This window comes from Cyclospora cayetanensis, unplaced genomic scaffold (assembly GCF_002999335.1).
Source record: "Cyclospora cayetanensis isolate NF1_C8 unplaced genomic scaffold, CcayRef3 CcayRef3_contig_149, whole genome shotgun sequence".
Taxonomy (NCBI): Eukaryota; Apicomplexa; class Conoidasida; order Eucoccidiorida; family Eimeriidae; genus Cyclospora; species Cyclospora cayetanensis.
Window position 1 is genome coordinate 80737 of NW_020312091.1, and position 24040 is coordinate 104776.

Sequence of the window (24040 nt, forward strand, 5' to 3'; positions counted from 1 at the left end):
TAATGATTTGAAGCATTTGACTGATTGGCGTGCAGAATACTGATAAAGCAACACAATAAGACACGATGTTGTCTGCGCGAGCGATAGTTGCTATGAGCAACTAGCTGTAAATGCTTGGAATTCATAGAAGGTTGGGCAACGAACACCGTAGCTGTCCTTCTCCACCTGTGCTGAAAGCCTGAGAATTGCTGGGAGTGGGTTAAGGGATTTTTAAATGGGAAATCAATCAAAAACTCTCTACGTAGTTTGTTCTGAGTCTTGAATCAAGTGTTTCCTGACGCAGGCATTAGAAGGAGCTTTACACTTGCGTGTCAACCGAAACAAAAGAGCAGGAATAATGCAAATTAATTGCTCCACACACTGTTCACTGATTATGTCATGTCGGTACGTGGATCGCCAATATAAGTTAAAATCTCGAAACCGTTGTGGCGGGGATGCCGTAGCTGATAATGGGAATTTCATGTTGCACTGACATGTGGTTCCTCTGCGCTTTCTTCGTAAAGCGAAGCTAAGTATATGTACGAGAGCACACTGAATTACCCAAAATTCCTTCCAGTTTTCCTAATTTCGACATTCTTTCAAGCTCCCAATACCTCTGGAAAACGGCTAAAGGAAGAACGGGCGGAATCTTCCTGAAAATCCCAAAAGGGATTGGAATACAAGTGACAAGCAAACTTTGATTTCTTCAGCTCGTCCCTCTTGATTATACACGCATTGCTTGGAACTACTGCACAATGCTTGCAATCTAAATTTGCTTCTTTGCAAACGTTTCCAAGCGAAAACTGTATATTCTCTGAGAGCGGAAAAGGTTATGCTGTTGAAAATGCTAGGAGGCATCTCAGGTCTACAAATAGAGTGCGGCTGAGGAAGCATTTCAAAAGAATCTCATCTTCATTTACGCAGGGAGGGAAATGTAGAGGTGTTGCACATTGGGGTAAAGGGACGAAAATTATCTTTTTTCAGGGTAGACCGGCGGTTGCAATCAAGCATTTTTCGGCCTACTAGCAAAGCAAACGACTGACATGAAAAAATGATAACATGTCAATTCGTTTGCAGGCACAATATTCCGGGAATTCGCGCATCAATGCAGCTGCAGTGCAGCTTTCCGACATGAGTCGCTATACACAATCCATCTAGTCTATTAGCACACAGTCGTGAATTCCAGGAAAAGCGCAAAGCTCCTACAATTTCAAGGAGTAATAAAAGAGTATTGCAGCACATCAGTAGCGCTCTCATCTTCATGCGCAATTTGAATGCTCTTCTTGATACTACAAATTATATCGAACACCTGTAGAGCCTTGTATATATCTGGGAAAGTAATGGTGAATGTGATGGCCTCTGGTTCGCAAGAACGGCTGACTCCTTCAAGATGGCGCAAGCGGTTCAACTTGGTAGGCGAACCCAAATCAGATCGTTTGTGCCGGAGCCGCATGACGCTCCCATAGCTCCACCGATAGCAACATGCAAACCAGTTTACAAGCAGTCTCATAAAAGGAAAAATGCAGTTAGGCTGTATATCTGGATTTGCTGTAATTATGCTGCTCGCATCACTCTGAGGTAAGGTGTTTTCCGCTTCACATCTGCCTGCTTTTGTAGTTCTACCCCCTGGAACGTTTGAGGCGACAAACATTCGCACTTCTTGGCCGGGTAGTGTGATGTCGCCACTGTGCATGGGCAATCTTGTGTACGGACTGTTGTTCGTTGAGGCATCAGGTAACTGGATAATGACGCTGTGCTGGGCAGTGCCGCTGGGGAGCTTCAAGTTTTTCTTTAGGGCTTGAACAGCATTGCGTTTTTCCGTAGCGTGGCTGACATACGCTTTGTAAGACGCCGAAAAATCACGCAGCACCTTTTCTTCAAGGTGCAGCTTGTTTGCTACGGTTATATGCACCGTATATATACCACACTGGTCGTATGCTGGTTGTTCTTTCTCTCTCAGCAGATTGGATGATTCAGCGTGAGCGCGACCCGTTGACCTCCAATGCCTCTGCCGTAAGAGCATTGCTTGCTGAGCACGAAAGGCGCTTTCTAAGAATGCTGGCAACACCACAACGCAGCGCTCAATGTCCTCTCGTCTGCACACCCACTGCGCAGATCCGGCACGAAGGCAGATCATCAAATCGTTAGTTACAAGCAAGTAATCCGCGCTATGATTTCGCCTATCGTCTGTGACAAAGTAATGCTTCAGGTCAGTAGATAAGCAAACGGGAGAGATCGGGAAAGCCACGACAGCCGGTTGTAGCACTGCTCGAGCAAGAACCCTTTTGGTAGACGCCTCCAACAGATTCATCGCGCGTGCTGTGTGCAAGGCATAGGGCAATACTGCCAAATGCGGCTGGAAAACACGAAGGGGGCGCGTCTTTTTTATCATCGATTTGCGCCGAAGGGTACTGCTGGCACCTGCAGCTACTGCGACACAAAACAGCACTAGCCCAACGGCTGGTCCCGCAACAAGGTATGCTATTCCCTGAAGGACACCTATGCAGAACCCTGTGCACCCAGAGGCCCTTTTGCGTCTCAAAGGTATGGATCCGACGGCCACTACAGACCCTCCAACGATCTGTACAGCTCCTAGGATTCCTGTGTAGAGGCCTTCGCAGAGCGTTTCTGGACGTTCTATTCTGCTTGGCTGTATCCGTATGGGCTCTGGCCACAAGGATAAAATACCGCGTATATCTGTAAGCCTGAAGAGTTCAAACAGTCTGAGAAGTCCTGCGCCTATGCTGCTGATGGAAGCAAATACTGCGCTGGCAAAGTTCACCGTCAACCTGTACAGGCATTTGAGAAATGATGAGCGTGATGTATCGGATAAGGAAGGACCTGAGTACACATTATTGCTCAAGAAGCACCACGACTGTACATGGTAAGTACAACGTTCATGGCGAAGCCGTATAGGAATTGCTCCATTCGCAGTTGCTGCGAGCATTTACCTCAATAGCTTTAACAATCATAATTGTGCTCATGATGAGGATTCACTGTTGACTGCTAATTAGAGTAAATGCAGTGCGGCGGTGGTCAGCGGTGTTTTTGGTCAACAAGTGTCCGTACTTCTCAATTGATTGCCGGTGACAGCACGTAAACTAGATGATAGTCCAGTAATAAGACGAAGCGGGTTTCCAATGACATCTATAGAGGCCAAAAGTTTGTGGAGCTGCCGAATACATTGTTGAACGTACGAAGAACACAAATCATCTACAAGCTGCTCAGCAGTGGTGAAAACACACTGCTGTACAAAAAGGCGAGATTTTAGCGGAAAATTAGTAATGTCGGTCATTGGATATCCTAGAAACTCAAATTGGCGGAACGTCATCAGCCCGTTATGAACCGTCCCAGTATCTCTTTTGCGCAAGCGTTGTGATCTTGCCGATAAAATTAGCAGCATTGGCCGGATAGATAATGTATGAATATATAGCGGTCTTAAGGTTGCTGCCAATGGGATGGTTGCTTCTGGGAATGCCCGCAATCGCTCATATCCGGCAGTATCTGGCCGATTGGCAGCTGCCTCTCGAACGAGCTGCACGTTTCGATGGCGCAGCGACCTAAAGAATATTGAGCGATTCTGCAGAAGCCGCATAAAGAAGCGGACTAGAACGTACGCTGTATCTGCCTCGACGTGCAACGCAATGGGTGCGAGTTCAGCATCAACGTATTCGAGAATCGCCACCCCATTCCTCAGGCTACCGCCAAACTGGAATCTCAGGAAGGGAAAGCGCTCCCCCCCCTTGCACCCCTCAAATGCACCCCAGTCCTGTTTTGGTTTTGCATTGGCTCGTAGTACTCCCTCGCATGACCCGGCGCTCAATGGTCCCCGTTCGAATAATCCCGCCTTGCCGGATCCATAATGATCAAGGCACTCCTCAGGTGTTATCTGCCTCAAAATAGTTTGATGCTCAGCCTCTGCTACTCCGTTGTCTACTTGGAAAGCCCTTATAGAAAAGCGAAATTCCTGAATTTGTGATGCACGTAAACGCAGGACCTCTGCACGGATACCCGAACAGCCAACAAACACAAGTTCTTGGGGAGTGGAGTCCACGAGGGATAGGCCGAATCCTTGGATAGAAATGCGGATATGCATTCCCATACCTAAAAGAAATCTCTTTCCGGTAAACTTGACAGCCTGATTCGATTCTTGGGGGGATTGTGCGCCTGGTAATCTGGGTGACAGCCCCTTATTCCTGCGGAAACTGTTCCATGCAGTGGCTGTGCTTGATCTGCGTGATCTCGATTTGACATGTTTGCGGAACGATTTTTGACGAGTTCCAATGAGCGTTGCCATACGGCTTTGTCTAGCTGCGTAGTTGCCCTCCTGGTTGTCAGATGCTTTACTCAAGTAAAAAACCTTTTCTGGCTCTGCTTGTTCAGGAGTGCATAAGCAGTCAGCCCGCATACAACGCAAAGGTTCTTCTCTACTAGGAGCGAATCTGCCACTCCAGCAGCTGCTGCGTGGAGCTTCTTTTGTCTCTCTCTGAAGCAATCTGGGCTGTGGTATTAGCCCTTCCGGGTAAAGGCCTATCAAATGGGATGTCCCTGCTAATTGCGTTGCTTCCATATGCTCAATTTTCTTCCTTTTCGTGGTTGCGTGGAAAGACAGTTCCGCTCTTGAAAACTCTCGTCCATTTCGTTTAGCTCGTGAGCTTCCATTACTCTGCCATAAATTGTGACTTACCAGGAAGTCACGAACGGCACGTCTCCTGGAATCTGTGGTAGAAGTGGTTTGCCTCTGCCTCGGAGGCGCATCCATCGTAGCGATAACTCGTCTGCTGGTGCCGCACACGTCCGTAGCAAAGTATATTTTTTCTTTGGAAATCGGCAAAATAAGGGGACGGTGTACACGAATGCGTGCTATGTTGTAGCTTTTTGTAACTTGTTGGTTACAGTCCAAAACAGAAAATCGAAGGTATTTTCGCTCCCTTTGGGGATCGCTCCAAGCATACTCCATTTGCTTCCTTCTTCCTAGAAGCTCCCAGACGCGCTTATGTCGAAGTCCACCTTGAGCAAAAGCGATTAAGTAATCAGTATTGTTGAGAAGAAGGTATTCGGACTTCACAGGCAGACTGAATAATACTACAAACGAAGCTCCATCTAGAGAACGAATGGATATTTGGATGTTTTTATGGGCCTGGAAAAGTGCTCGTACATCCTTGCAGATGGTGGTTGCACCCATTCTAAAGCCAAATCTGGCATGAGATTTCCTCGTAGGCATTATGAGGGTGTTAAGGCGGATTTGAAACGAAGCTCTGCGGGATATTGAAACCTGTGATGACCATATACTTTGTTGTATAGACTGGCCCTTTCTTCCTCCATCAAGACACAATGCCCCTGGTTTTCTAGTCACGCCTCTTCTGTTCTCAGTGCTTTTAGAAAGAGAGTCGACGATTGCGGGGTCAACCGTGGCGATGTAAATGAGTGCTTCTCCGGGTACCACCGTCTGCGGATGGAACGCACACTGACTCCCTGCAGCCAGCGAGAGAGGGGGTGAATTACCACTACACTCCTTGACCCAAAGGTCATAGGGAAGAATGTTCTTTAATACAAAGCGGGTGTATATACTGACGATTTTGGAACGTGAGAAAGGCGGTGGGGCGAGAGCTACTGTGACGCCAAAATGATAGTAGGTTCTGTTGATTCCATTGGCACCAAGGCTGGCTGGGCTTTGTACTGGAACTGAAACAGCCGTGGTGCGGCCAACAATATCAATACGGAAAGCTGAGCATAACCTTAGAGAAGAGTGGTCACGTGAACCAGAAGCCCCCATGTCTCCCAGGTGAACAGAATCTCTTTCATCTTTGCGTGGACCGCAACACTGCCTGAATTCTCCACTGGGTGCAACGCCAAGAGCTACTGAAGTATGCCCATGTAACGGCACTCCCAAAAGCCTCCAGTCGCAGGAGGCTAAGTACTGCATTGGGTAGTCGCAGTAAGAGACAACAAGCGGCTCCGGTTGCCGATTGACAAGCCAGTAAGGAGCGAAAATGCGGATGGCCCTGACACATGTACCCCACATATGTGTTTTTATGTTTGTCAGTTTAGAAGCGCTGCCAAGGAAACCGTTTTGATCAAAGTCAGTAATGCTGGTAGAGTCCAGATTTTTCTTACACCATCCAGCTATCTCCGCGTACACACATAGCTCATTTGGCTGATACATGGAAAGGCGACGGTACTCCGCAGAGTGCTGCTGTATTGTGTTTCCCACTTCATCAATTATACTTGTTCGCTTAAAAGTTATAACACGATTTATAGCATTAGTGGGGGCAGGCACATGGTAGTCTATAACCAAAGGCTCAGATCTGTATAAATGCTGGTGTTTCTTTCCTCCGGCAGTAGTAACAAACTCGAACACAAACCCGGAAGTCACTTTTAGGATATCGATGTCTTGTCCTGCATTAATGAGTGCATGGGGAATGGCATTCCTTTGGGAATGTGATGCTAGTGTCTGTGGTGATGATTCTTTCTGCTGTGGAAGCGGTGACGATGTGCTGGAAACAAGAAAAAGCCCAAGTGGCTCAAATAGGCGGTTTCCCACCTGAGAGTGACATACATTCAACTACAGAAAATCATGGTTCGGGCGCAAAGCTTTCATAGACTCAGCTACAGGCATTGTTGGCTATGATCGTAGCACTTACGTTGATTGGTGCGCTCAGACATACTTCAAAGAACAACGGGTCTGCTTCAGACAGCAAGTCTCGCGATTGACCGTAAACTGTCACGGCAAAGGCAGCATAGAAGCTGGACCCGCCGCTGCTGCTTATACTACTAGCGTCTTGATCAAGATGATTTATGGCTTTTGGCAGCCTTCGAGTAGCAGCCTTGCCATCCGCACCAGCGCCTCCTTCTCCAAGTAGAAACTCCACAATCTGAGGCTGGCATTCATATGAGAGGACGCTATGGCTACGTCCGAGTGCAACTTGTTGTAAGGTTGCTTTCTGTAAAAGTGGCTTGGACCCAAGAGACTGCGCTAAAGCATAAATGGTTTGGTAAGCCTGAAAGAGCTGAACACGCCAGACGCAAATATTCACGGCCGTGCCTGATGGTTGCGGCACCGCACTAGACACGCGCATTGATTAGAGCAAACAGATGTTGCTATGTCTTTGATTGCGTGTGTACAATGTCACTCACAAACTTCAGCCGCATAGCGAGCGTTTTTAGGTAAGGAACGTAGCGAAATTAGGCTGACTAGAACGGGTTGCGTTATCAGGTAGTTAATAGCCATACAGACCACACCAAGGAGTACTGCGCACCATCTGTGCCTACGTGCATCTAAAAGCGAAGGGTTCCAATGCATTTTATCGGATCCTCACTTTACTCTTCATCAGGCTCTCAGCTTCTATTATTGTAGCAATGTTTGCGGTGATTGTGCGGGTGCTTACGCTATTATATGTGAAGCAGCAGGCAGGTGCAGCTGCGGACACCAGAGAAGAAGTGCACGAACCTGTGTTTCCTCGTCTGTAGAGGAATTTTCAGAAACCCGAAACGTCGGACATTCTTGGGGCATATCTTGTTTGTTTTCATCCGGCGTATCTGATGAGGGTGCACGACCGATGTTGCTCACTTGGGGTGCTATATATCGCGCCAACTTGCTCATTTTATGGCTGCGCCTACTGTTACAATGCCCATGAGTGTTGTATACTTCCACCTCGTTTTGCGTGGAAATGCAACTAGACGGTATAAAATATAAGGGCTCGATTGACGTGTCATCAAGCCATTCGTTCAGGTAACTTAAGTCGGAAGCTGTTGGAGGCCGGCCCTCCACTAACACGGCGATCCCTGAATTATTAGCTCCAGAAAAATTGCCACAGTTCTTAACTATTTTTGACGGCATAGTCGTTACCGTAGAGCCATTTTCTTTTTGAGTATCCTGTTGTGGCCCTTTCCAAAGAGAAGAAAGGCCAGTCATTACTGTATGGCTGTGAAATGATAACACTGCTTGCCCTAAACGGTTTGCCGTTGGACTGGGAGGCGGCTGATCTGGCTCTAACCCGTGCTCTTTCCAGGTTGTACGCAAGGGTTCCCCTCCCTTTTTCATACCCAACACCTGGAGCCTATGAGCCACAACTGCTTTTGGCAAGATCCAGGACAAGGGTATATGCCCTATTCCTCCGTGTGGCTCGACCTCCAAAGGGGGGCACGGCAAGACGTTTGGGACATCACATGCCTCCTTTTGAGAATGTCTAGTGGGATACCTGCGCACGTGGTCGTAGCAGGCATTTGATTGGCAATTACTTAAAGAAGCTAGCCTGATTGCTTCCTCCTAAATGGTTCGCACACGACCATTCTGGGGCTGCTGCGGAGCCGTGATTTATCACAATACGGGCTCTAGCTGACCGGTTTGAATAATTAGCGTGGCATGCACAGCGCTCTGCGGTGACCTTCGGGGATTCACCCTCGTAGGCAGAGCATCTAATATTTTCCACTAAAATGCCTTTATCGGACTGGTCCAAAAGAGCTAGAGCAGGGTGCGGGAAAACCTGAAACACATTTCTGACTCAAAATTCATGGTATGCCTAGGAGGAACAATACCAGGTCGTACGTAATTTGCCTGCTCAATTCATGACTATATCAATACTCTTTTAAAAAGACCCTCACCGAACACACCAGGACAGGCACAGACAAGTTATTGTGGATGGAGATCACGGAGGACAGATACGTGTTAAATGTCCTGCTGCTGGGTACAAACACCGTCTTCACAAGAATTCGAGCTGAGTAGAGCGATTCACATCGCACTTTTCTACAGGCATGCCTCCCCCTTGTATCGTGTACAGGGGATGGGATATCCAAGGGCAACTCTTTTACTGAGACTTGGCTGCGGTCAAGTTGTAGGTCGCATATCTCGAAATCAACTCCGACGATTTGCAAGCGCACGGCGACCTTGTATGCCTGTCCCTGCATCCACATGGGCCAAACAAGGTATTGTTGCTCTGCGCTTCAAATAGAGGGCAGCACGAGTAAGATCTAGATTATTATTTGAGGTGTTCGCAGATTATGGGCACACATGGTCATCTGAAGGCACGCGGAAGATCTCCTCATGGCGTAAAAAAGTCCAATCTTCAGGCATCTCCACCTCCTTAGCCCCCGACCGCGGGGTCGTGCAACCACTTGTAGGACTGCTGTCTCCGTCAAAAGTGCTTCGCCCTGTTGCATAGGTGCTGCTTTCAAGCACAGTCTTCTCATGACAGCATCTTTTTTCATGTACTGCACCAGGTACTGCTTGCGTGTGTGCTATTCTACACCTACGTGTCAGCGCTCTCCGGCGCCGAACGAAAAAGTCATCCACGACGAGGTGATTAGCTTGAAGAGAGCGAAATGTTGGGCGACCTGAGTCTGTGACGATCTGTGTTGGCGGCTCCACGTGGACAGCCAACGGCAGACCAGTCAGGTTCACCCTGCAGGCAAGCAAGCAGAACGGTTCGACGCTAAGCTTCTACTCGCCCTTATACACATCCATCAAACAGGATTTTGATGGGAACTCGTATTTGGCATACACTGGGAAAGTTGTCCCTGGCAGAGGTGCATTTGAGATGAAGGGAGGCGAGATGTAAAACTGCGTACAACAGAGGCAGATACTGATCCTCGCTGCACGGCGCTTCTTTAAATTGATCTGTCAAGTAATCTCCCGTCGCCCGTGCAGGTTCAGTCGCGAATGGAGGGCTCTCCTCGAATGTAGCGTCTAATATTACGTGCTTAGTATTGAGCTCCGAGCAGGAGCCATCTACGACGTCTGTCAGGGCACAACAGGGGAAAACAGCCACATCGTTGCCCTTTTCTACTGACGGCGAAAAAGGCTTGGTTAAACACATCACTCGAAAGCTACCCCTACCTTTGTTGCAGCAAACCGTTTGATGTTCCTGGGGTTGTGACAGCTTTGCAGGTGGATCTCCGGGTGAACTTTGTAGGGTAGCCAACGTACAGTCTGCTGGCTTCCCGCTATGGTTGGAGCAACCTGAAATCCACCATGACAGTGAAACTAAAAGGCTGCCATATATGGATAGGTAAATTCTGGATATAGGGAATTGCTGTGCCGATAAAGAGGGCAAAATAGGTGAGGGGGGAGAATCAAATAAATATGGGTTGCGCCTGGATAAGGAAGATTTGCTCATATGCCGGCTTGAGCTTTGTAATGTTTATTTTTCGACCCACTGAAGTCACTATTGCCTTGAATGCGAATAAGCAGCTGCTTTTGTCTGCGCATTAAGACGAGGCATGTTAAAACTAAATGGAGTGAACTGCAGCCAAAAAACATTTTGGAATGCTGACAAGGTAGAGCACTACTCTCAACGCTTACAGCTATAGGGTAGAGTCGTACAGGTTGATCTGCTCTTGTAGTGCCTTCTGAGCTGTTTCTGCAAGGCTCAAAGTATCTAATATTGCATCCACAAGGAAAGGCGCTGCTGTCACGTTTAGCCAGGAGCATTCTAGCTCGGCATAAAGTTCTGTTCCATATTCGCCCAGCATTTCTGTCAAATGATCTAGGTACCTGCCACGGTCGCTGGGGCGCTTTATGATTTTAGTGAAGTTACCACGTGCGCCACTGCTTGGGAGCTGTCTTATTTGTTTACGGTTGCCGTCCCATGTGAAAAAGTGAGAGCTGCTGAGATTGCGGACCGGCACTTTACTCCGTTTGAGAGTAGAGTTGCAGTGCCGCGGCGGCTCTTTCCACAGTGTAGCGGCTTCTGCTCTGAGCAACGATGTTTGCAGGTCGCTCCATTGGACTGCTCCTTCCATATCGCGAATGTAGGTGAGAAGCATGTTTATCAGTGTGTCAAAAGGTTTCTACAGAATCGCGTAGGCACCCAGAAACAGCATTTTATCACAACATTACGATGCGTTTTTAATAGCCGTTCCAAGAAGGGACAATGGCCTAGTTGTTGGACGCCTGACCAAGCTAGAGGGGCACCTTACATATCGAATGTTGATGCGGCAACTCCATGGCTCTACAGCAGATTCAAGAGCTGCCCTCTGCTTGTGAAGTGCATCAGCGGAGATCATGAACCGAATTTCCAAGTATGCACTTGTTTCCTCTACGCCGGTACTGCTGGATGCTTCCGTAAAATGTGCAGGCATGCAAACGGTATGTGTAGCGGCCAGCACGCCACCACTTGTTCTTGCATGCGCCTGATGCGGAGTACCTTTTGTGACAGTCTCGTTGAGAAAAGACTCCATTTTGTACTTCGTGCCTCTATGGCTCTGTTGGGGGGTCTTAAAGCTTGACGCAGCATTGCCATAATGAGGGCTCTCCAGTTTCATTACAGGCCGTCCAGCGGTGCCGCAGAGAGGCCTGGGTGTGAGTAAAGCAAAGAGTTACAGTAAGACTACATACACACCTCAAAGAATTGACCAGTGAGGCCAGAGCTGCACTGATTAACGGTTAAAGCAGTAGTCGGTGGCAACACGCTCCAACAGAGAAAGCAGCCAGAAAAGCAGCTACTGCGGGCAAGTATACGGCCTTTCCGAATTTTGATTCGACCATATACTGTCTCGAAGTACTATTTATATACGCATATCTCACTCAAGGCCAAAAGATATCTCCAAGTCCTCCAATGTGGCACACAAGGACGGGCTCTCCAGTTGAATGCACTCTATCTTACAGTTCAGCGAGACTAAAGCATCCACGGACAGCAAGACCTTCCAAACCCATGACAATCCGGTTGGTCCCGTTCCAAAATTTGGATTATTGTTTATAATGGCACATGAAAACTCGTGCGCACATTCAGTTGAATTTTGATGATCTCTTCTAGCGCCGGGACTCATTTTACTAAGCGAGCAAACACGAGCGCTCTCTGAAGGGGCGCAAGACACTACAGACACTGCAGACAAGAATGATGAGGGGCTTGCGGAGCATGAAGGTTCTAGTTGGTCCCCTGAGCTTGGCAAGCCAACCAATGGTACAGTACCGCTACTTGTGGTGTACGGCCTTCTTGAATCACTCGTGGCCGTCACACTCCCCGGTGCCGTACTGATTAGCAAAGAACTAGCATGTGCTGCGCTATTAACCGTTGCTTTGTCGAACTGATGCCTCCTTTGCGAAGCCGCAGTGTCTGTGGCAAAAGCTGCTTGCAGCGCTTTATGCATCGACCCGATAGCCACTACTGCCTTTCCATTTAAGTTTACCTGCGAATTGACTCCGCAAATGAACTCACTTCACACCGCTCAATATCACAACGGTACACCATTGTGTCCAAATGTGCCACTGGTTTTCTGGTCATTAAAAGTTTTCCCATCCGTACAAAATGCATAATTAGGTGTCTGAGAATCTACTACTTGACCTTTATCCCGACTGCATGCGTACTAGCAGGGGTTCCACTTCCACCATCGCCTCGATGGTGGCCTGAGATTTCCTATCTGTGCATGGGTGGATCGCTGCCCCATATACAGATCGAATTCTTTTTGTCCGTGCAATGCAAGGATAGCCAATCCCTAGTTCCTTTACAATATCATCTGGACACCCCTGTTTAATTCTACCTTCCGAAATATCCCCTGGGTTTTCCAGTTCTTCGACTACCCTGCAGGTTGCCATCATCCTACAGCGACAGCCGTCAATTACTGTGTGTCTTTCAACAAACCAACGTTTAAGTTGAGCTACTGGATTACTGCCGCAAAGTTTTGGATAAGCTTGAAAATCCCTGGCTTGATTGCTGGTGTTAAAAATAGAAAACTCCGATCCCCCACTCTTCATCACGCAAGAACCGGTGGAAGCAGATCGCCGCCGACTTTTTCTGGCGTTAAGCTGGTCTTCATCACAGATAACGTGGAAAACATCAGGCAGTGTTACTGGAGCTAGCTCTGGATGAGTAAATTCTGGAGGCGTTAAGCGGCTGCCGCGACGTGGCAGGGCGTGGGTTACCAGCTGAAAGGACCGCGGCAACCGTCCCAGATCCGTACCTAGTTTAGTAGCACCTTCCGATCCACGCGAGCTCCTCGACAGCTGCAGCATATCAGCACGAATGTCGTGGACGATCCCTGTAAATCTCGCTGTTTTGTGCAGCTTGTTTATCCTTGTTCGTACATCTTGAGGGCCGTTAAAATCTGCTGCTGTTGCGCAGGAGGGTCTTTCTTCGGTATTTCGTACAGGGCAACGTTCCAAATAGTAGGAGGCAGCTAGCCGACAAGAAACAACAATCGCAGGTGGGGGCATGACGATGGGAGCATCAAAAAAAACATTGGTGCCTGGAGTTTCCATACAAGGCCCCTGCACGTCTCCTTTTTGCTTAGTTGCCGCATTTGAGGCCGCTGAGTATGGCTGCAAGTTCAATGCTAGGCAAGGGCGATATGGATTTAGATTGGGATGACTGTGAAATGAAATTCTCTGATCGACTGAGGTGCCAAGCAATGGACGACCCTTGTCTGTTTGAAGGCGCGGTGTGAAGTCTGAGATCCGATCCGTCCACAGTACGTAACCCTCAACAAATTCTGCCCACAATAACGGCAGTGCAGGGCATGGCGAAGGCCCAATGATAGGTAGCATCACCTCACAGAAATCTAGCACAAAGCTAAGTTGTACATTCCACGGGCGTAAAATGCCCTCCAGTATTAAACAGATGACATCAAACGTCCCATCTTTCCAAGGGCTTCCGAATCCTCCATCTACATGGACCTTGCTTTTGGAGAGGGAAGGAGAGGTCCACATATCTGGGACAGTGGCCTCACAATGGTGATTGTGAGGATCGTTCACTCGCTGGCAAGCTCTGTCGAGAGGAGGATCAAAAGCCACTGGATTTGCGGGAGCACACGCCATGCCGGCTGCTTCGACTATTTCCACAGTGAGGGCTGTAACGCAGCCACAAGCAAGTCGAAACACTTGCGTGCTGTTATAGAGTGAGGTAGGTTAGTTTGCCTGAATTTATCATATACCATTATTAGGACCTACCAGTAAGCTCTGCAAGCATGCCCCAGTCCAGGGCTAGTCTTAGACGATTACACCGAATGTCGATGGAGTGCAGGGGTGCTCTGAGGCAAACCGTTGCCGTAACGGAAATGTCTGGGTTTCTTTTGGCTAGCGTTTGCCATGTGCTTCTTACTGCTAAAGAAGCATGTACATACGAAGGGATCAGAAAACAATGCCCCCCTACCAAGTCTTCTACAAACACCTCTTCGTCTGCTGCCCATTTGCCAGGCTGCGACGTATCACTTTCTCGCATTTCACTATTGCTGCGGCTGCACCCCTGCAGTTTAGCATGAGAATTCCGTTGATACGCGTTCTTCTTTCGAGGGCCTGCCAGTGAAGGTCCCTGATTGAAATTTTGTTCCCTGTGCCCTTGTTCAGGGTATGCTGGCGGAAAGGCCCACATTGTGGTAAACCTCAACTGATTGCTCAGGAATACTGTTTGTAGTGCCTCGGTTGACACGGGTTCCTTGTTATTTCTGAATAGGAGTGGGGCCCCATGGGCAGCTGCAGCTTCAACTAGGGCGGTGGCAACATCAGAAGCCGCGGTTAGATAGTCCAGCTTGCTTGATTGCTGCTTAGGGATGAACTGGAAAAGCGGTAAACGTAGGGTAGACTGCGATACATGAAGAGAGGGCGACCAGTCATCTACTGAAGCTCCAGTTTGGATCTCCTGCGCAGGGGGTGTCCGCGTGTCAACAAACTTCTTATTAGTAGCGGAGCTTGAGTTCAGCCTCTTGGAGCGTAAGTTATTCTCTTTCACTGCCAGTCCTTTCCATCCTACTGGTGAATGTATAGGTCTGTTTTCTGTATGAGAGGCGTTAACAGGCCTTCTTTCCTCCAGTTCAGATGGCCATATGGAGTGATATACCTCGTTGAAAGTCGCCACACACGAGCACCGTGTCATATGCGAGACACACGTTAACCGGATGCGAGGATTGCCTATCCCAAACATTATTGACATACCGGTGGAAGGGTTCGTAGGACACGGATTTGCGCTGGCCAAGTGAACATGAGCTCCATGTGCTCTTTGTATGCTGCGAACGCCCTTGTGGCTTTCCCTTACCAGCCAAATCTCACAGACGGACAGGCCGAGACGAATATCGAAGCCACTCAGGCTATGGCAGCTGGCTTCAGGTCGACGACTGTTTTTTCCAGAATATGAGTGGCCGGCCCTATCGGCTCGGTTTCTTGCTCTGTCGTTGGAAGCGCTGTTTGGGTTGAGTGAACTGCTGATGTGAGCCTTCTCTTTTTCCGCTTCCCAATGTTGCGTTCTCAGTGAGTTGTTCCTCCACACAGTAGCTTCAGGGTCTGTGTAACTACAGGGCTCATCCACAGAATACAGGGTTGTCAGCCGTGGTTCGGCGCAGTACTGCGTGGGTGAGATTGATCTGTTGAGAGTCGCTCTTCTGCCATGGGCATCTTCGCGTGGAACAGACGTGCCATAGGTGTGGCGCCTACGATGTATATGCGTAGAAACACGCTTCAATGTAGAGTATCTTGCATAATTAAGGCGGGAGACGAAGGTATTTCTCCCCAATGTTGTGCTGAGGCCTCCAAATCTCCCAAATTGCAACGTTATCCCGTTCCTAGTGGCATTGCAAAGTCGTGTGTAGTCGGTGGTCCGCCTTCCACGATTAATGCGCCGCTGCAGCATTGCAACACATTGCACCAATCAGAGCAACCTTGCAGCGATCCAAGTAAAAAAATTTCTTTGATCACAAGCTTTCCGATCTACTGCAATACGATAGGCAGGCCGAAGAAATCTTGCCTCTCGTACAATAGTTCCTGATGATCGCACTCTCATACACCAATCGCAAAACTTCTTCAGCGACAGTGTTTGACGTCTGCCAATATTAGACAAATGCAATCGGGTCATTATTATGCCCATGTAAACGAACCTTCTTTTCTTTGTTGTGTATGTCTAGCCGCTCTGTTGCAACATCAACAGATCTCTTGACTCCCTGGGCCGGCATTTGAACAGGACTATCTGAGGAGACGGGGTTTGTAAAAATGACATCTTCTGCCTCTGAATGAGGGTTCCATAGCGTAGAAAGGGCCTGAACCAAGGTCTGGAGCTCTGCAAAGTACCCAGCGAGGGCAATGATATCTTCGTCGCTCAGAGTAATATAGACACCACTGCAAAGAAGCATGATAAAGATACTGATCCAGCAATTGGCTCATGTTCTGTCCAGCATGACAGCATGTGCAGCAAATATCGTAGCAAAAGATCAATATCCTTGGTACAATTTATACAGGAGTGCTCAAGGCTGGCGAGAAACGGCGTATGGCACCTGTATTGTTGGTCCTGTAGAGTCACGCAGAATGCTGGGAGATCCGGATAATTAAAAGCATGGCAGAGGTCAACACAGCCTTCTATGCTGGTTGGCCAAATAAGGAAGGCTTGTGACGTATCTCCAACACAAAAGTGGGATGGATCATTGGATATCACTGCGTCTTGACTAGCACCCATGGTGTTCTCTTCACTTTCACTACCCACATGTATGTTCACGGGTTCTCGAGCCCGTACACCATCAGTAACGCCACCCTGTGGCTTGGTACACCAGCGAAATTCTTTTGAGAATGCAAATGGATCTGATGGACCGCCATGAATTGTGGTTGCTGCAGAACGAATCGTATGGCGTCGCGTTGAATCTCCTTTGCAGTAAGAGCAGGCATCAGAGTTCTCAGTACCCTGAAACCTGCGCAGAAAGTCTAGGCAGTTTGGCACGCGCTCAACAGAGGCACCCGTGATTGTGACTGTATATCTATCGTATCTTTTGATTGGGGCGTCGCGGGGCAACTTGGAATTCTGAATATCGGGACGCCGCGTGTAGGTATCCACAGATATCACTCCAGACCGAAGCAGAATTCCTGGGCATTCGGGCTCTTTTTTACTGAATGGAAGAAGCAGCTGATGGGATATGGGAATGTCAATACATATATCAACTGTTTGGTGGTCGGCTGCATACAGATGTGACCGGGCCATAAATAGCTCATTATGACGCAGTGCCTCTTGCACCCGTTCGCTCGTGGCCTCTAGGATCGTACTCCTTTCAGCCAGCTGTATTGAGCCCTGAAGTACCTGTGCAAGTTTTAATACTGCATCTGGTGTTACTGTGCAGAAAAGTGAGCCATGAGTCTGCATGTAAAGGACCAAATCTGGTACACCCTCTAGAGGTACAAAAACTTTCTCAAAACGTATCCACCCTCCTCCTAGATCATTTCGGGATTCTTGCTTTTTGCTCTTAGGCTTCGTGAATAGCTCCGTTGGAGTCTTGAATGGGCAGCATCCTGCTGGCCATGTGCACGTGTTATTCCACTTTGGGATGCAAGGTTGTTCTGTTGGATGAAACGTGCACAATGGTGGTGTGCCGCTAAGAAAAGTATCTCTAGTGTGTTCGTCATCATGGGAAGATATGAAGGTGTCTGAAGACTGGATATTTTCCCGGTCTTTTGAAAAAGCGGCATGGTCAGAGACTTTTTCCGAAGAGTTGAGAGCTTTGGCACACGCTTGGCTTGAGACTGAAAAACAATGAGGCAGATTGGGCATAAGGTTGTCCCTTATTTGAATGGAATTGAAAGCGGCAACTGCAGACGTACGGAGATCGTAGTACGCTGCAACCTGAGCGTGCATTTTGCCCACAGCCATGCAAATGAATGCAGGAGCCTCATAATCAGGTCCAAGGGTCAACTGAAGGTGGTCAAGCTGAAGGGCGAATTCAAAGCTCTTCGAGAACCGCTGAAATTGCATTTGTTCAATGCACTTCACAAAATTCGGATCTGCTTCGGCGGGCACAGTTATTTTGGCTCCCAGTGCGTACGCCATCTCCTCCACTTCGTGCAATATGCCTGGGTCTACTTGAATATCAGATACATCCGTGTATTCATGGACTTCTTCGATGCCCTCCTCCCCACGCTTGGATTGTGGAGTAAGCGGTGCTGCTTCAGAAAGCCCTATTGACATCTCCAAGGTATTCCTCTGCTGGTAAGAAAGGTAAACCTCTTTACAATGGCCAAGGCGGATTTGTCGCTGCAAATCCTGAAGGACCTGTTGCCTTGCTGGAATGATCACTGTAGGCCAATATTTGGCCTCGAAGAGTCGAATGAAGTCCTCATCTGCCGTTTTCGCAGGTCCAAAATCAAAAGAACTCACCAAAGTATTATTAAGGAACTCCTTCTTCTGAATATCTTGTTTCTGTAGCTCTGACTTTCTACCCCCGCCTGTTGCTACCAAAGCGTTGGTCAGAAGATGGCGTCTCCACGCAAGTCTATACCTCATTAGTTCCTCTTGTGACGGACTAGCCTCCCTAAAGCCGCATTCGAGCACCGCTGCTACGCCAAGACTACAGACGTGAAGAAGATGACACAGGACTGTAGACGCTAAGTAGTTAGTGAAGACTTACAGGCACATGGCATAGACACCTGAAACGAGTTCTTGGTATAGAACTACAGCGTAGTGAAGCCAGCGGAAGATAGAGGACATCTGAAACACTGTAAATTGAAGGACCGCTCCGTGAGCTACAATATTTACTGAGAGAGCAGGCGGTGACTCGTCCATTGGCGAAGCAGATGCATGCACCACGGCTTCATTTTCCCCGTTCATCCCCAGAAGTATGTTATCAGCTGCCGGACCCGTGGCCATAGTTGTTGGGAACGGACGAGCAAATATTCTTGCACTATCACAAGAAGATGCCATTGGGCGTTGCAAGCACCTTGCTCGCAGTTGCACCTCGCCTGGTTTCAGAATATACATATGATTGGTGGATTGAAGGCTAGCTACTTTCCATAGCTCTGTTGGACAGTACAAGTCGCTAAATCGTAATAATCCCGTGACGGTTTTGCTGCTCTCCTCGGGATATGCCACGTGTACATTAGCTGCACCGGATGGTCTTGCTGTGGCTCGGTGAGTAGAACTACAGCGAACGTCGGCTGGCTCTTCAGTAGGACGAGTAGCCTCTGCCTGACCTAATCGCAGGCGGCCACAGCCCCTCCATCTCGTGACAGACTTTCGCTGATGTGACGGCTGTAACGCTGATGCGTATCGGTCATCTAGCGTGTCCGACGTTTGCTCCTTTTGCTTTCTTCTGCCTTCAAAGACTTCCCTAAGTGTACCTAGAGGCACAGGAGTTGCACAACCCGTCCCCGCACCTTGTTCTGGGAATGCAAGAGGGATGGGAAGCCTAGATTCGTCTGTACTGAGGCACGGTTTCTCTGTTACAAGTAGTTGACTCAAGTTATCGAGGATCTCCTCTCTAAATGCTGCTGGGTATGGGAGCCATGATCTGCGGTGATGGTCGTCGTTGAGAGGGTCCAAGTAAACAGAAGCGTCTTCAAGGATTGTTTTCAGGTAGAATGACTGAGCGATCCCCTCAGTAGAAGTAATTGCACTCTTTTCTTTGCGTCCGTGGAAGTCCACTATCCAGCCAAACCAACCTTGAGAATCATGCCCTAGGGAGGCTCGGGAATCAGCAGTCCTGCTGTGAGTTGGTGTTGTTTCCGACTCAAGTGCAGGGCCTTCTTCCCAAGCGGAGGCGCAGCGAAGGCTAAACAAACGTGAGACACGCATGCCGAGAGCAAAATGACGTTTTGAGTCCGTTTCTGTGTCTTCTAACCTCAATTCGAGCCTAGTTAGAGATAGCCTGATTCTTTGAATAATCGCGTAAGCCGCCCGCTGTAACACACATGGAAGACCTGATTCCTCTCGTGCATATGTCAGACATTCATCTGTCAAAAGAATGAGATTGCGATGTTGATCTCGGACACGCTCTTCTCTCTCGACATTCCAGTCAGAGGGGGGCTGGCTGGTGATGATGATCAGTATATCTTCAGCGCACACCGTAATGGGCTCCGATAACAGTCGCCACAATTTAAGCTGTAGAGGCCGTATCACAATCATCCAGTGACTATCCATAAATCTCGTATTGATCAGGCAACTTTTAGTAGCAAATATTACAGTTCAGGGCTACGCAGCAAAAACAGAAAGCATCAGAGCGAATTTTCCGGCTGGGAATCCCTTTGTTCCCGTAGATCATAAAGATCACCTAAGTATGCAAGCAGTGTGCCGGTACCTGTAGAGCATACCTTAATTTCTAACTTTCCTACGTGCCCATAGGTCACATCGATAGGCAGCGAAAGTGCTGCCAAAGCATCGCGCTTGAGTTTCAAGTTCCGCAGAATCAAGAAGCCATTCAGTATTGATGCGTCCACCTGATGGGCTTCGAGGTCCTCAAATATATTTGATAGCGCTAAATTTATGCGCGGCAGCAGAAACGACTCTAGCATTCTTGCTGTATAAAAAAGGCTGGCATGTGGTATCGGCACACAAATCTCAGTTCAGGATTATTGTTACTTGCGAGGAAGAAAAATCCGCATCGACGAATCATGCTTGCAGAATTTTAGCAAGCCACAGCAACCTTTCGAATCACCAACACTCTGTAAGAAAGCCGTTCATTTTGCTCTTCACATGACTATCTCAATGCTTTATTGATACCGAAAGGCCCATCCTAGGCCTCTGCAGCATTGCTAGTCTACAAAGCCGCCCTTCCAACGTGACCCATCCCATTTATGCTTCTCGACCTCAACACTAGAGGGAAAAGTAACGGTGTTTAAGCCTTGTGTTGGAGATCATTTGCGAAACGCTGTACCTCTCACCCAAGGGGTGTTGCCGGGCTAGCCTACCCCTGGACAGCACATGATAGATTTTTTTGCTCACATCACCTAACAATCTATTGTTCATATTCGCGTTCCATACCAGCACTGCGTATGCGCGCTCTGAGTGTGCAAGCACTGAGCAGTCAACTCCGAAGATCTGTATGCATGCATCTGGCGGGCAGCCCCATCAGTCCCGGAGGCAGAGCCCAAGCAACGTGGGGTTTGTAGGTTTCGGCAGTATCATGTATCAAACGGTAAGCACTATTTATGTGTTTTATCCCCATTTTGCAGGAACATTAGTTCAGTATGAGAAGCGAAGTAAGCATGTGCTTTTGTGTCAAATATTTTAGTGCATCAAGTCATTGGTGCCTTTTAGTTTAAAGGGCTAAATGCAAATCAAATTGTTGTCGGATCGCCATTGCGCCATTGGTTCATGACTACCTTTGTGCAGTCAGGACCAACTATGTAGATTATAAATTAGGGAGACCGTCCATGGAACAACTATTAGTCAGCTAACGATCAATATAAAGGTCCCCGAAGGCTCTTTTCAAGAAGCGCCTCATCCAAAACCCTGACAAAACCAAAGGCACGATTTATTCTTGGCCTCTTCCCTGAGCTGCCTTGTGCACCTCACCCAATCCTCAAGTTGCCGGCCAAAGGGGGGGATAGAACAGCAGGAGTGCTAGTTGGATAATCGCAGAACACCCTAGGCATATACTCATAGCAATGCAAGGCACCTTCGTGCACTGCTAGGCAGCATGCACTACCGTAGTGCGAAGGTGATATTGAGCCACAATAAATAGGATGTATGGGCAGCCAGATTGTTGCGGGCTAAGCTACACTTACCCAACTTCTGCCACACCAGTTATAATTATTTTAACTTCAATAAAGAATTGACCTATTGGCCTCACCCATCGTATGATATATTATTGCAGCGTAGATATAGCTCGTCACAACAAGGCGTGTTCTTTTTTGTGAGACACGCTGTGTTCACCCAGCTGTAATTTCGTGTTTCGGAACTCCGAGGTGGTCAGGATAATGGGAGAGCTTTCTTGGTAAATCTTTTCAGGGTTTTCTATTGAATTTGCAGAGAGCTTGAATTTAAGGGTCATCCTACGGTGACAATAGTCTTCCCGTTGGCATTGGTGGTTCCGTGCGAGTTGAGAAGGGGGATATCGGCATGCAAGACGATGTAACTTTTAAGCCTCACAGATAGTAAAATAAAATAATATTCCAGCCAACCAGCATGCTACGGATGCGTTATTGAGGATTTGCCGGTCGGGGAAGCCTAAAGCACTAAGGATGGGCAAGTAGAAGATTCTGCCATGTGGTTGTTAGTGTTACTGGCTTCGCACCATCCATTTTATGTGAATGAGGTGTTCCTTCCAACTTATATACTAGTTCGCAAAGCACTGCTATTGTGGCTTTATTTAATTAGAGAAACTGGCCTGCTTGCAGAGAATACAACGGATTAAGCTATATTACGGGCCCGGACTTACCGCTTCGTGCTACGATCAGTTTAGCAGCAAGCTTTGTGAAAACTGCTAGGCTTAAGCAAGTGATGGCGGGAAGCTCTAGCCTTGAATCACTGGCCAGAAGACCGAAAACCCTGAGGACCACATAAAGGGACTACGAGTGCTTACTGCACCTCCAACTGGCGCCACTACTCCAGTCCATCAAGCTCCTCTGCTATTTGAGTGTTTCCATCCACACAGCCGAGCCTTCAAAGACTAACCAGTTTATAAACTGAGGCGAATACTTGATATCTGGTGCTGTTCCAAGCCTTGTCAACAAGGTGGAGTAGCAAGTGTCTCCGACGCAAATTCGGCGCACCAGTGTGGCCATCCCAAACTAGAGAATCGCTCTGCCCAACCTTCCTAAACATCGACGCGCTCTTTATCTCATGCATGAGGCCCTTTTTCCTGAATTGGGAAGCCCCGCATATATTGCATATAAGATCTCTTTGGATGAATCTTCGTTCCCACGCTTTCGCCTTCACGAGGCCGGTTGCTGCACGGTTCCCGATCAGACGCCCGTACCAAGATTGAGACACGCCATTACTAGAAACGGTTCGTGGCTTCAAGGGAACCGCCAAGTCTGCAAAATCTACAGTAATAGGCTGCTAAGCCATTAAAAACTGCTCGTGTCTGCAATGGTGCGTGCAAGCCAAGCGGAATCTTTGGAGTGATAGCTTCTCCATAAACCTGGACTTCAAGTCTGCTTTGGTCACAAGCAGCTCACGTGAAGCTAGTTCTAGAATCTGTCCATTTTTCGTCTCTGTCTTAAATTGAGCCCCGTTCCTTTGTTAGGCTGAACTGTGGGGGAACACTATACAATTCTAGCAAAGTCTGGAATCTAATGTTTCCTACGAATCATCCCGTGTATGCATAATCATCTTTACTTTATGATCTAGACGATCGTGTATTTGCATTTGTTCTCTATGGGGGCTGAGGGGCGTGTAAGGCTATGGATATGCAGGTCGCCTGGTGCTTATCTTGTTAGTGTGTCTAGTGTTCATTAGTTGGAAACACTTGTGGCTCAATGTGCGGTTGCGCATTCTGTTTACCACACATTTTGTCGCTCGAAGACGAGGTGCAGCAAAGAGACAAAAGCAGTGCCAAACACTACGGAAAATGTGGGCACATGCCCCAAGCCGTCAAAAATAACGTACAGAATATTGAGCAGGAATAAAAATGGGAGATGCCTAATTGTCCTAGACATGCTGCGCACATTGTCAATGAAAAGGGCCTTTCCGTCATTCCTCACAAGCCACCTGTAGATTTCGGTAAATGTAATCCAATCAATCTAAACAAAAGGGCTATCCACTGACTTCTAGCAATGTGCAACATGCATGCATCGGAAATTCAAGCCCAAATTAAGCATAAAAATGCGCGGTCGTTCCATACTGAAATAAACGGAATGCATCTTCTATTGTCACACTTGGTTAGTAAGCAATCGGAAGAACAGAAGGCATTTTCTAAGGCCTACGCAGGTGCAGACTGTGCATACGTTTCTCTACCATAGCCAGAGCACTGACTTTCGCGCAGCAAACTAATGGGTGACCCTGGTTCCTCTTTTCCTTTCTAGCACTGCCCCCGACGGCCAGTGCGAACACAGGCCTTATTTCTTACCACTTCTGCGAGAACAAACCACCAAACACCCCTTCAAACAGCATCAGCGACTCTCCTCTAACGACAGTTGCGCAAGCGGTGTTGATAATGCAAGCAACCCAAATGGCTGGGATAAGCCTGTTGCTTCCCTTCATTTTCTTGATTGGCTCACGTGTACCAACGCTCTTCGGTAACGCCTTTTCCTTAAATATAAACTCGTTCTCAGCTTCTGTCTCCGATTTTTAATAGACTTTGACCCTATACGCCGATTAAGCACTACCCAACCCCGAGTGGCCGACTCCCAGCTTGCTGGTTCTACCATATCCCATGGGACGGTCCGGTCTCGTTGTGCTAGGGCTGAAATGCGGGATTCTGCACTATGGTGGAAAAACTGAAGCTT

The 24040-nt window shown here is 48.1% G+C and overlaps 2 protein-coding genes across 2 annotated transcripts; both read right to left on the reverse strand.

Moving 5' to 3' along the window:
* Positions 1-578: 578 nt before the first annotated feature.
* LOC34619412 lies at positions 579-10719 on the reverse strand. The gene is made up of 10 exons (XM_026336805.1): positions 10301-10719; positions 9547-9969; positions 9094-9380; positions 8593-8915; positions 8235-8465; positions 7430-8110; positions 6624-6980; positions 3049-6523; positions 1478-2916; positions 579-782 (listed from the first exon to the last, which is right to left on the reverse strand). The coding sequence occupies exons 1-10, from the start codon at positions 10717-10719 to the stop codon at positions 579-581; spliced, it is 7839 nt and encodes a 2612-aa protein (XP_026192590.1).
* A 5013-nt stretch (positions 10720-15732) lies between these two features.
* On the reverse strand, positions 15733-20161 carry LOC113147171. The gene is made up of 4 exons (XM_026336806.1): positions 19961-20161; positions 18592-19751; positions 16171-18186; positions 15733-16015 (listed from the first exon to the last, which is right to left on the reverse strand). Exons 1-4 carry the CDS (start codon positions 20159-20161, stop codon positions 15733-15735), a joined length of 3660 nt encoding a protein of 1219 aa, XP_026192591.1.
* Positions 20162-24040: the final 3879 nt, after the last annotated feature.